Below are 12,537 nucleotides of genomic sequence, written 5' to 3' on the forward strand. Positions count from 1 at the left end.
GTGTCTGTTCTATTTTTATAAGCCTTTTTATATTTGAATGCTTACTTCCGGGATGTTGCCTGCTTAAAGTTTTATGCAATATTTGTTTTTCTTATAAATTGGGTTATTTAGTTAAAATACTATTATTAATTATCTAAACAAAAAAGTGACTGAAGAGTGGGTGTCAGATGCAATTGTGTCCGCCATGCAATACTGCCCGCTCTGGACACTTTTGCAAATGCAATCATATCCGGGTCTATGCAAACACCGTCCGGCGGACATATACATGTATGTGCGCGCGTAAGCGAGCGTGCATGCACTGAACCTGATGCAGCATGATTATTCACGTATTTTATGATTGCAGCAAATACCCAATGGCCAAACATTTCCCATGACATTCATGACATGCACTTAGCTTGTATGAAAATGGCGGACGTGTTCCGCCGACTAAGGGCATTTAATTTACTGCAAGGATGGTTTTGCACGGGGCGGACACAATTGCATTATGCAGCAGCGTCCGGGCAAACACGATTGCATATGCAAAACCGTCTGGCGGACATTATTGCATATGCAATAATGTCCTCCGGATAGTATGCATAGAGGACATTATTGCATGCGACATGGGCCCTTTTTTGGACCCTAGACATCATTCGCCACGCCCCCTTTTTGCCCGGTGAATTCCTAGGCCACACCATCCACACAAAGTTCTCCTATGTCTGCCCTTCACCGTCATGAGATTAAAAGCTCACATTGCTGCGTCCGTGTAGCGAGTAGTACCTACACGCGTTTAATGTGATTGTGGTGATAACAGAGACAGCTCGAATATGGGGTTCAGACTAAATGAATCTGACACTACCACCCAACATTCAACAAATTACACCACACCACCAGAGCGAAGCAAGACTGCTGTGTCACGCTTTACAGCAACGGTAACATTTGCCATAAATCTACACACATACTTCACAAAACTCGTAGGCGTTGGTCCTCTACAAACCTTCAGTGATTTAGTCAGTGATTTAGTCAGTAAAGTATCTTTCATTTTTATTCAACCTCACAATCACATAGAAACTTTGCGCTACGTTTTATTTTACGGATAAGCCCATTTTTTAAAGTTTTTATTTTGTTGTGTTGAAGAAATTTGGGAAGATGGCTTCACCTCGAGTAGCTCTGGTGAGTATATTTTAAGTAAATAAAGATCGTGTAACTTTAATTCCATGCTTGAATTGAATTGAAGAAAGACTGCAGTCATATTTCATTACTCCAGACCAGAGTCTAGTCCTACTTCGAAGAGAGGGCCTGTGACCCTGTGTGTAGGGGCGTGAAAATTAGTCAAAACTCATTTCTTAGGCCTATGCGGAGTATGCCGGGCCTTTAAATAATTAAGTTTAAAGGGGTTAGTAAGCAAATGGTTAGCCCCATAAATCGGTCCAATCCACTCCATATCCTTGGCCCCAGCACCACTGATGTCAAAACCTTTCGGAATCCTTGAAAAACCATTTGCAACGTTCTGCATCATGAAACTTACCGATCTAATTCTAATGCTTCAGAAGTTGCAGATAGCACTACACTTGGAATCGTTCAAATAGGTATCACAGATTTTGAGTAAAAATCAAGTGAATTTTGCGTGTGAATTTATGGGGCTAGCAAATGGTTAGTTTGTTAAGTATTTTTTGAAGGAAGCTTTGCATGGAGTGGAGAAATAAGAAACTATAAATAAAATAGTAAAAACCGGCTCTTTTCAGAGCCAACCCTCCCTTACTTCTAGAAACTATAAGGCTCCCCTGTGAGCTCACGGGGAGCCTTAATATAGTTTCTAGAAGTACACACATGGTAGACCCAGTAACTGGGGCGCTGTATTCCTATTCCTTTTTTCGAATTTTGACAATATCTGTTATACTCGTAGTAGTATGAGGAGGAGGGTTTCGTTACGTTATCGCAACAAACTGCATTGTAGGTTAGCCTTGAATTTGATAAAATATTCCTACTTCTTATCTTTCTAAGACTAAGTAACCGGGGCTCTGTACTCTTTTAAAACAAAAAGATATTTGCATACTTTGAAAAAATGTCCGTATTCTGCCACCCATTTTTACAAAAAGTAATATCTCATAAAAAGATATTTGCATACTTTGAAAAAATGTCCGTATTCTGCCACCCATTTTTACAAAAAGTAATATCTCATAAAAAGATATTTGCATACTTTGAAAAAATGTCCGTATTCTGCCACCCATTTTTACAAAAAGTAATATCTCATAAAACTGGTGGCTGGAAACAGAAACTTGTCCTTTACTTTATTCCAAGGTTCAAGTTTGAAATATCATGCCCGAGTACAGCCCCAGTCCCACTACAATGATAACGACGCAAAGAGAAGGCATTCCATTGGTTGAATTGCTCTGCACAGAATACGCCCAAGCTTATTCAAGCAATGAAGGGCGTGCATTGATAGCGTTTTCGTTATCGTGATTGGGGCCTGTGTGACTGGGCCGTTAATCAGTGACTTGTTGGCTGGTCGGCAAGTCCGAGGAGAAAGTACAAAGATATGGACGTTTTGGGTTTTGTTTTTTTTCTATTGTCAAACTTGTTTATTAAAAAAGTTTCTTCCTTCAGGTCACAGGTAGCAACAAAGGCATTGGGTTTGCCGCCGTACGAGCGCTATGCAAGCAACTTGACAATGGTGTTGTCTACCTCACATCACGAAATGAAGAAAGGGGTAAAGAAGCCGTGGCTAAACTCAACCAGGAAGGTCTCAAGCCTCAGTTTCATCAGTTAGACATCGACGACCGAACCAGCGTGGACAGGCTCAGAGACTACTTGAAGAAAACATACGGAGGTTTGGACATTCTGATCAACAATGCAGGAATTGCATTCAAGGTTTGTGTTGCAAGAAATTGAACTTGGTTGTCAAAACACTAAGCTTGGGCGATATCAATTTATTTTATTCACGATATATCGCCGACAATATATCACGATGTTCGATATAATCGCGATTAATTAAATTTGACATCATCAGTCTTCAAACTCCCAGTGAAAGTTGTAGAAGAGACAGTCACAGCATAAGAGAGGTGTTCTAATGACCTATTCTTCTGGTTTTACTCCAAATCTATGGGGTGTATGATGTCTCAGCTAGAAAATACATCCCGATATTGCGATATTTAATCGATGTCGCGATATATCGCAATATATCGCGATATATCGCGATATTTCGATAAAAAACAAATCGATCCGATATCAAAATCGTTTCCAAGTTAGTATCGCGATATTCGATAATATCGTGATATCGCCCAAGCTTACTTGGTTGTCAAAACACACAATGGGACAGTCCTCGCCAGTAGTGTACTTACTTGCTCAGACCTATCCGTGCAATATTGAGCATGTCCGCGCACATTCAGAACCGGAAAGAAAAGACCGTTATGTCTGCTGCCGCCAACGTCTCAAAAGTTTCCCATTGTTGTGATCCAAAGTCTTGCGTCGATTTGAGATGGAAGTAGGAACGGAATGGTTGTGTCCGAGTATGAGTCGGCGACCATTGTGACTCAAGCCTGGGTCATCCAAAGTTCAGTCCTTCAATTCTTGACTTCTCCTATTTCAAGTGGTGTCCTTGGTCATTGATGTTACAACAGTTGTTCCCAGGGCTCAATTTCATAAAGCAAGCAGAAAATACTGCTTGGCAACTTTCTTTGTTTAGCAAAAAAAATTAGTGTTGCAATAATGTAAACATTATGGAATCTTGGCTGGTAACCAGTTTCTGTTAAGCAAGATTTTTCTGTGCTCAGCAACTTTTTATGCGTACGGCTGTCGATTTCACCAAACTCTTCCCAACTTAAGATTAATCGTAGGACTTGGGACGAGTTAAGTTCCGTAACCATAGACGTTAGGACACATTGAACCCATCCTAAGTTCGGACAAGGGTTAGGCCTACGCGGGATAGGGTTAATCCTTACAGTTTAATGAAATCAGCTGCAGGATAATTAAAATTGAGCCTTGAGCTCCCTGTCCCTCATGCATGTAGAAATTTCATCTGCTGTCACAAGTGCAGTGTCCCTTCTTCGTATGTCTACATAGTCAGGTGACCTCAACCTCTTTGACTTATTTCTTAATTTTTTTGTTTTTCCAATCCCTTAAACAGGCTGCCGCAACTGAACCATTTGGCACCCAGGCAACCGTCACCATGGCAACTAACTACACATCAACAGTGTATGTTTGCAAAGCCCTCATTCCTCTAGTGAGACCGGGTGGAAGGTACAGTTTTCCTAAATATTTTTATTGTCAGTATTTGTCAATCATTTTTACATGGCCGAGCGGTTAAGAGCACCGGATTCACGCTCTGGGCCCAATTTCATAGAGCTTGCTGCCATAAGCAAATATTTTTGCTTAAGCAAAAATTTCATTGCTTAGTAAAATCAGATTACCAGCCAAGACTCCACTCAATTGTAATGCTAAGTAAACAACAGCTTAATACTAGTCATAAGCAATGTATATGGCAGGAAATTTTGGCCAGTAACATGTGTAAAATAAGCGAGCTATTTTCGTGCTTAAGCAAATTTTTTGCTTAAGCAGCTCTATGAAATTGGCCCCTGGTGTTTGATCAGAAGAGTGTGAATTTTAATCCCGGTCGTGACACTTGCTACATAAAATCATAAAATTGGGGAGGTAGTGCTTTCTGCTCTACCGGCCAGGCTTCGGACTGATAATACCCAAGCCTACATCCGTATGGACTGTGAAAGGGGTAACTCTGTTTCAGCCCCAGGAGTAGTTGGCAAAGGCCTCTGGAACAAAATAATTGTAGCCCACACCTTGAAGTGGTCTTCAGGCCTCGTGTGCCTGGCGACTTGGATTAAAACAAAAATTGTTTCAACTAAACAAACTTGTAAATCCGCGTGCTGTATTTTTTTGAGATGTACTTCAAGTTTTAAAGACACTGGATGCTATTTGTAAATTTTGTCAAAGACCAGTCTACTTACTTGATGTATCCCAACATATGCATAAAATAACGAACCTGTGAAAATTTGAACTCAATTGGTCATCAAAGTTGCGAGATAATAATGAAAGAAAAAATACCCTTGTCACATAAAGTTGGGTGCTTTCAGATGCTTGATTTCGGGACCTCAAAATCTAATTCTGAGGTCCCTAAATCAAATTCAAATATTTTAGTGGAATATACTTTCAGTGGAATATACTTCAGAGAGAGCAGTTTCTCACAATGTTTTATACTATCATTAGCTCTCCATTGCTTATTACCGAGTAAAGTTTTTATGCTCACAATTATTTTGAGTAATTAGCAATATTGTCCAGTGACTTTAAAAGAGGGGCTCCATTTACTCATTTCCAGGGATGAGATCTTTCAGACTTTTGTTTGGTTTAGGACAGAGCACCCTATGAGAAAATTGTAAATTTCTACTGGAGCATTTCAAGGGCACCAAAGCAATGACCAGGGGGCATAGAGGCAATCGCCTGCTTCGCCTTCGTGAAGTAATCCTGAGATTGTAAACTTCATTAATAATAATAATACCATTTATATAGCGCCTTTTCCTAAAGTTACAAAGCACTCAGAGAATGACAGGAAAAAAAGAAAAAAAAGGGAATGCAATCAAAAACCAAGAGGAAAACCTCGACTAGGCAAAGCTAGCAGCATTTAGCCAAGAAAGTCCCGCGCAAAGCCGGTCTCTCTTTGACTAAAATCGCAGGCCAAGCGATGCAAGATTTACTGATTGAAAATTAATGTTTTCAGAGACCTTTTGAACAAGGTAACTGAGCTAGAACTTTTGGTTGAGTTTGGAAGGGAATTCCACATCCTAGGGCCTGCAACTGAAATAATAAACTAAAAATAATCAGTTACAAGAATTTAATGCATTTGTTTTTCTGTAGGGTAGTCAATGTGGCCAGCATGGCTGGAAATTTTGCTTTCAAGAAACTGAGTGAGGAGAACAAAGATCGTATAAGAGCTGCCAAGACAGAGGAAGATGTTGCACTTCTTATGAAAGAATTTGTTGAGTAAGTACTTTCCACAAAGATGAGAGTCAATAATACACTGTTGTATTTATGAACTAAACAACAAATATTGCTTAAAAAAGAGCAGGATACCAGTCACAATTGGTACAGACGGCATGCTGTTTTGGCTGGTAACCAAAATCTGGTAAGCATGATTCTCATGAAATATTTTTTTAGTAAGTACTTCCACAAAGATGACAGTCATCAGTCAATAGACTGTGCAAGTCTTGTGTGTATAAAAAAAAAACAAGAAAAAAAGTCGGATGAAAACTTTATTTTAACAACATCAAATATGTTTGTAGTGAACAATTCTTGAAACTGAAAATACCCATGGCAATTTTTTTTAACACAAATTCAATTGTGGGATTTGACTTGCATGGTGACGTATCAATGTGTATTTGTTTTGCGCTAACACAATATGTATATATCTACTTGCTAGGGTAATTTTGTCTTTTGAGAATTGACTGGCTATATACTCTACTACCGCTGTGTAGATTTTTCTGAATTCAAGAGACTTCTCTTCTGCCGCAGAGCAGATTTTTAAATTGTTGAATTGTACAAATATTTGTTAAAATTAACATTGAAACGTGCCATGAAAGTGTCGTGGCCGAGCGGTTTAGAGCACCGAAATACAAAAATTAACATTGAAATGTGCCATGGAAGTGTCGTGGCCGAGCGGTTTAGAGCACCGAAATTCAAAAACTGGTGTTTCTGATCAGCAGAGTGTGGGTTCGAATCCCCAGCTGTGACACGTGTTTCCTTATGCAAGACACTTAATTATTGCTTCGTCCTTCGGATGGGATGTAAAGCAGTTGGTCCCATGTGTTGTGTAACGCATGTAAAAGAACCCAGTGCACTTATCGAAAAGAGAAGGGGTTCGCCCGGTGCTCCTGGCTGTGGCTGCTGAATGCACTGAAGCACCTAGTAAACCCTTATAAGGTGCTAAATAATTGGGTCTCAGAATTCATCACTGCAACAACATATCTTTCTGAAAGTTTGTATATACTCGGCGCTTTGAGTACCTTGTTGGTAGATACCTGCGCTATATAAGACTTTGTTATTACTATGTTTCGTGCAGGATCGCTAACCAAGGTGACCATCTGAGCAAAGGCTGGCCGAACTCTGCATACGGTACGACTAAACTTGGAGTTATTGCTGCAACGAAGGCACTTGCACAGAAAAAACAGAATGAGAATCCTAAAGATGACATCCTTATTATGGCGGTAAGTCGTCTACTGATAATCCTTTAAAAAAATTAATATGTTGTTGTCAATATTTGCAACCAAAGGCGCTTTTGAAAAGTTTTTAGCTGTATGAATAGACCTTATGCATTGACGTCATCCAGCTCCATCTTAGAGGTAAAACGGTGACGAAACAATCGAAACGCACAGATTTGTATGCGCAGCACACAGGATTGTCCATGAACAACTGCCTTTTGACCTCTAGGTGAGGGCGCCCTACTGAAATGACATCATGTGCGTACGGTCTATTATAAATTGCTTCATGTGTTCACAAAGAAATTGATAATGCTAAAACATTGGATGTGAACTGCCTCTAGCTACTGGGCAATCTCGGTGGTCTAGTTGGTAGGACATCTGCCCTAGAATGGCAAAGGTCATGGGTTTGAATTCCACCTGAGTAATTTGCCTGTGAATTTCGTTAACAGAACTCCGTGGAAGTACCGAGTATACAGTGCTTACTCACATGAGTGTAAGACTAAAACCAAATAACATTCTTTATCCCTGATGCAACTTTAGCATCTGCTAAGTCTATAGATGTGTTTTGTACAATTTCCGTTATTTGAAGTTGGAAGAGTAAATTTATCCAGGCCATGGAGCCCCCTTCAAAAGTTCCCCACTGACTTTAAGATTTTCCAATGGAAGTGCCCTTTGCAAAATAAAAATAAGTTGCCCTCTCAAAGATGAAATTCAAGTGCTGTTCATTCTCTTTTTTAAAGTTTTCGCCACAACTTGTGAAAATTTAATCACATTAGATGGTTATGCCTTACTGAAAACAACAAAATGTTTGACTTTTTAAAGTTTCGTTGGAATTCTGTTCTGTTCTGATCAGTCTTATTTTGCATAAAGAGCAAAAAAGAACGATGATTTTGTTTGGTTTTCAAAGAATGTTCTCTTGATGTTTTTTTTGTTCTTTTTTTCTTTTTTGTTATGTATTTATCTAGATGATTGGTACTGGCATGAAACTTGTAAGTTTTCAGATTGAAATTTGTTTTATACTCACATGGGTACCTTGACTTTAATTTAGTTCTTTTCTGTGTTTGTTTTATTTCCTAAAACAGTGCTGCCCTGGTTACGTGGATACTGATATGTCAAGCCACAAGGGGCCAAAGACTCCAGATGAAGGGGCTGATACGCCAGTCTACTTGGCCATGCTACAACCTGGCTCCGCAGGATTCAATGGCAACATGTATTCAGACAGAGCACTTGACAATTCTTGGTAGATTAAGGGCCGTAAACTGCCCTCTACCCCCCCCCCCCCTTCTCTGGTTATGCCGGTGCACAATGGGAAAGGCTTCAGATGAAGGGGCTGATACGCCAGTCTACTTGTATTCAGACTGAGCACTGGACAACTCATGGTAGAATTGCAGAACCTGCCCAACACACTCAACATATGCACAAAATAACAAACCTGTGAAAATTTGAGCACAATCGGTTGTCGAAGTTGCGAGATAATAATGAAAGAAAAAACTCCCTTGTCACACTAAGTTGTGTGGTTTCAAACGCTTGATTTCGAGACCTCAAATTCTAAATCTTAGGTCTCAAAATCAAATTCGTGGAAAATGACTTCTTTCTCAAAAACCACGCCACTTCAGAGGGAGCCGTTTCTCACACTGTTTTATACCATCAACCTCTCCCCATAACTCGTCACCAAGTAAGGTTTTATGCTAATAATTATTTTGAGTAATTACAAATAGTGTCCTCGGCTTTCAATTTCTTAATTCATAAATACCTCAGACAGTTTCGCTGTTCCTATTGGTGGAGAGGGCGTCACGTGGGTGTGTATAAACCTTTGTTTATGTCCAGTAAAAAGTGTTGAAACATGGGCGTGACACGCTAGCTTGCACCTATTCTTATAAGACAGTTTTCTCATTCCTATTGGTCGAAAGCAACAGCTGAGTCAGTCGTGCCACATCACGCGATACGAGCGATGCGCACAGCATTCCCCCTTATAAGGAGTTGTATTGTTTACTCGAGGGCGGCGGAGGGCTTTACCATTTCATAGCTGGAGGGGTGTTGTGTTGAAAGAAATCATTGAACAATTATAATTTTTGCATTTATTTTACTTTTTGACCCAAAATTGTTGATGTTTTTTACCAAAAAGGTATTTATGAATGGGAATCAAAGTGTGTTGAATCGGTGTTCAACTAGTGGTTTCAACCCGCCGAGGCCTGGTTCTTGATAATTTATTTACCTCGACTTCGTCTCGGTAAAATTATCAAGAACCAGGCCTTGCCGGGATTAAACCACTAGTTGAAAACCTCTTCACAACACATTGATTCCCTTATTTGCTGTCACACACCCCCTTTTCTCATGCCTTAGTTCCTTCAGATCATCAGATCAGCTGGTGTTAAACAAATATATACATCATAAAAATAAGGGGATCAGGTTGGCTCAGTGGTTTGTTTCCCAGCCTTCACCTCAGTGGACCCCGGTTCGAATCCCACCTCACATGCCTTGCGTGTGGATTGGGTTTAAAATCTGTACCTGATTGAGTGGGTTTCTCCCAATTGGGATTTTCCTTGTACATCAAATAAAACCATTAAGATTTCCTCTCATTTCTGACATCAGATCTAGTTGTGCTGTATGAGAAATAATCAAACAATTAAATTGATGAATCATGCACGCACATTAATTTTTGTGTCAAAACAAGTTTTTGACACAGAAGTATATAATTGTTTTTATGAAATCTTTATATATTGTTTTTTAAATAGTCTAGATTTTTTCTATTCCAAAGGAGGATGCTAATAAACAATGAACTTATTGATAATGAAGTGTGTGCAAGCTTATTGTTTGATGGTGAATTTGTGTATATTTTCCTGAGCCAATTATGGCTCTTCAGGCCGGCGTTTATACCCGGTTTTAATGTCATTAAAGGCACTGTACACGTTTGGTAATAATTGTCAAAGACGGTGTTCTCACTTGGTGTATCCCATTAACAGCATAAAAGAATAAGCCTGTGAAAATTTGAGCTCAATTGGTCATCGAAGTTGCGAGAAAACTATGATAGAAAAAAATACCCTTGTTGAACGAATTTGTGTGCTTCCAGATAGGAATAAAAGAGTTAGAAGTCTTTTACTATTTAAGTGAGAAATTTCCTTTTTCTACAAAACCAGGTTACTTCAGATGTTTTATGCCATCAACAGCTCCCCAATGATCGTTACTAAGTCAGTTTTTAAGTTAATCAATTTGATTTGAGTAGTTACCGAACGTGTACCTTCCCGTTAAGCAGTTGAGGATATTTCTATTCCCCATGGAAATGATGCCAGTCTATCGCGTGTTAATCTCAAGCTCTCACTGGTACTCTTGTACTCATGGGAGGAGAGAAGCAATTATGATAAAGTACCTTCAGTAGAGTTGGAAAAAAGTAAATGGCAGGTTACTTTGTCAGACTTCATTGTGCAAGTCCAATTTTCCCAGTTTTGAAAGATAAAAGAAAACCTTTTACTAATGAAAACGAGATTTTGATCATCAACAGGGTTTTTAAAACATGTAAGCCTATGTTTTTTGTTTAATTAATTCACCGTTTTGATTTTATAGATAGGTTGCCCGAGTTTAGTTTATCCTGCCTTTGACCACAAGGTGGCGCTGTTTATGACGTCCACTCTGCGCCCACTCAACCGAGTTTCGAGGCGGGCTCTTTAAAGTTTTATTTGGTCACTTCGGAGACTTTTCGCAAAATGTTACCATTAATTTATTATTTATCTGATTAATTTCGCAAAATGATATTGGTAGTTATTGTTTAAAACGAAAACACATCGCACTGTGGTCGTACAACAAATTAAATGGGACTTTGATACGTTTTGAAATTGTTTAATTCTGTTCCAGTACTCTCTTACTAGTTAAGGCTGATTGATTTCTCCGACTATGGCAAACTTCTCCAAATTTTATATTATTATAAATTCCTTGAAACGAAAAATAATCTTGCTCGGTTTTGGGCAGTGATACAACAAATTCTAGACCGGGCAAAGTATAGGTAATTAAAAATTAAAAATACAAATTTGGGGGTGGGGGGGGGGGGGGCTGCATGGGGTTCAATAATCATTTGCAAATCCCCCCAAAAAGGGGATTTGAATTTTTATTTCTATAGTTAAAATAATTCTCACGGCAGCACTCTAAACAAATAATTAAACGCGGTTACAAAAAAAAAAAAACCACAACAAACAAAACAAAAAATAAATAACCAAATGCAATCCAAATTATATGACCATGGAGGAATAATTTTACAAACCCTCATTCAATAAAAAACAACACTGAGAAAAAAGCAACCAATTCGGAGCCGTAATCACCGGCCAAATATCATTATTTTGTAAAAAAAAAAAAAAAAAAAAAAAACATGTTCATTTTATCACATCTTCTCATTTTGCTAGTATTTGCCCCATATGTATTCATGTTGAAATGAAGGAGTTAATTTTTTGCGCTCGCAAATTAATTGTTTCTCCAAACTGCCCATCATTCGCAGTTTCCCTGGATGTTCAGTTATAATTAAATTATTAAAATAATTACAACGCTTAGATTAAATAAAAGAAATGAACCACCCCCCCCCCCCCCCCACTGTAAAATAAATTTAATCACAAAACACAAACAAGTTGTTGATGCAATCATGACGTCAGGCTAATTAATTGAAGACACGGAGGCCACAAATATTTAGCTTGGCTCCGTTTCTGGGGAGACCAAACTACACAGACTCCGCATAATTAAACCAAGGCATACTATCGTGCGTGAAACGTCCATACACAATACATGTGTTGCGTTTCTGACAAAATGGCCACCTCCTCATCAACACGCCAGACGACCACCGCAAAATCGTACCAAAGGACCGTTTTAGACCACGCAAAGACGCTGAAATGCTACATTTGGATTCAAGGTAAAACAAAGATAACTTGTTGACACAATTGAGGGATTGTCACCCCTTTTAGAGGGGCTAAACAGGCATTTGTGGGGTGAAATTGTACGGGTCACAAAAACATTTACCGCGGGTGAAAAGCTAAGAGCTTTGCCGTGCGTGTTGCATTGAGTGTTGTTAAAAGCCGTCAGTACTGACAGTAGCGATGTTGAAGACGCGAATAGCAACACAAAACATTGAGCATGTTGAGTAAATAAATATTTGACCACTTCGCAAAACACACTACACCCCCCATAATTGTTTATTTTCGAACACGAATCTGATAAAATAAACTATGGTATGTTATTGTTAAGTAGTTGTTTTGATAAATAAAAATGGGAATGTCTTGTTCGTGGAAGGAAGCAAGCTTAATCTGTTAATAATTTCTATGCACTCGACATTCGACAATCGTCTTGAAAAAAATCAGTGACTGGAGGTTTTCATGAAATT

General features: G+C 39.0%; 2 protein-coding genes across 3 annotated transcripts in view; both read left to right on the forward strand.

The window, feature by feature from the left end:
• Window positions 1-845: 845 nt before the first annotated feature.
• On the forward strand, window positions 846-9,972 carry LOC139948759 (carbonyl reductase [NADPH] 1-like). The gene is made up of 6 exons (XM_071947073.1): window positions 846-1,149; window positions 2,584-2,847; window positions 4,103-4,215; window positions 5,842-5,967; window positions 7,043-7,187; window positions 8,264-9,972. Exons 1-6 carry the CDS (start codon window positions 1,126-1,128, stop codon window positions 8,423-8,425), a joined length of 834 nt encoding a protein of 277 aa, XP_071803174.1. The 5' UTR covers window positions 846-1,125; the 3' UTR covers window positions 8,426-9,972.
• Window positions 9,973-11,952: 1,980 nt separating this feature from the next.
• Window positions 11,953-12,537, forward strand: part of LOC139949297 (adenylate cyclase type 6-like) — a 149,898-nt gene continuing 149,313 nt past the window's right edge. For both annotated transcript variants that reach the window (XM_071947711.1, XM_071947712.1), the window contains exon 1: window positions 11,953-12,069. The gene's annotated coding sequence lies outside the window, so the exon portion shown is untranslated. The remainder of the gene's footprint in view (window positions 12,070-12,537) is intronic.

The sequence above is a fragment of the Asterias amurensis genome, chromosome 16 (genome assembly GCF_032118995.1).
Source record: "Asterias amurensis chromosome 16, ASM3211899v1".
NCBI lineage: Eukaryota > Metazoa > Echinodermata > Asteroidea > Forcipulatida > Asteriidae > Asterias > Asterias amurensis.

Bases quoted from the DNA above. Each gene is read 5' to 3' on its own strand.
- LOC139948759 (XM_071947073.1), top strand. From the start codon at position 1,126: ATGGCTTCACCTCGAGTAGCTCTG. The intron at 5,968-7,042 runs GTAAGTACTTTC...TGTTTCGTGCAG, and splicing joins CTTATGAAAGAATTTGTTGA to GATCGCTAACCAAGGTGACC. The intron at 7,188-8,263 runs GTAAGTCGTCTA...TTCCTAAAACAG, and splicing joins ATGACATCCTTATTATGGCG to TGCTGCCCTGGTTACGTGGA.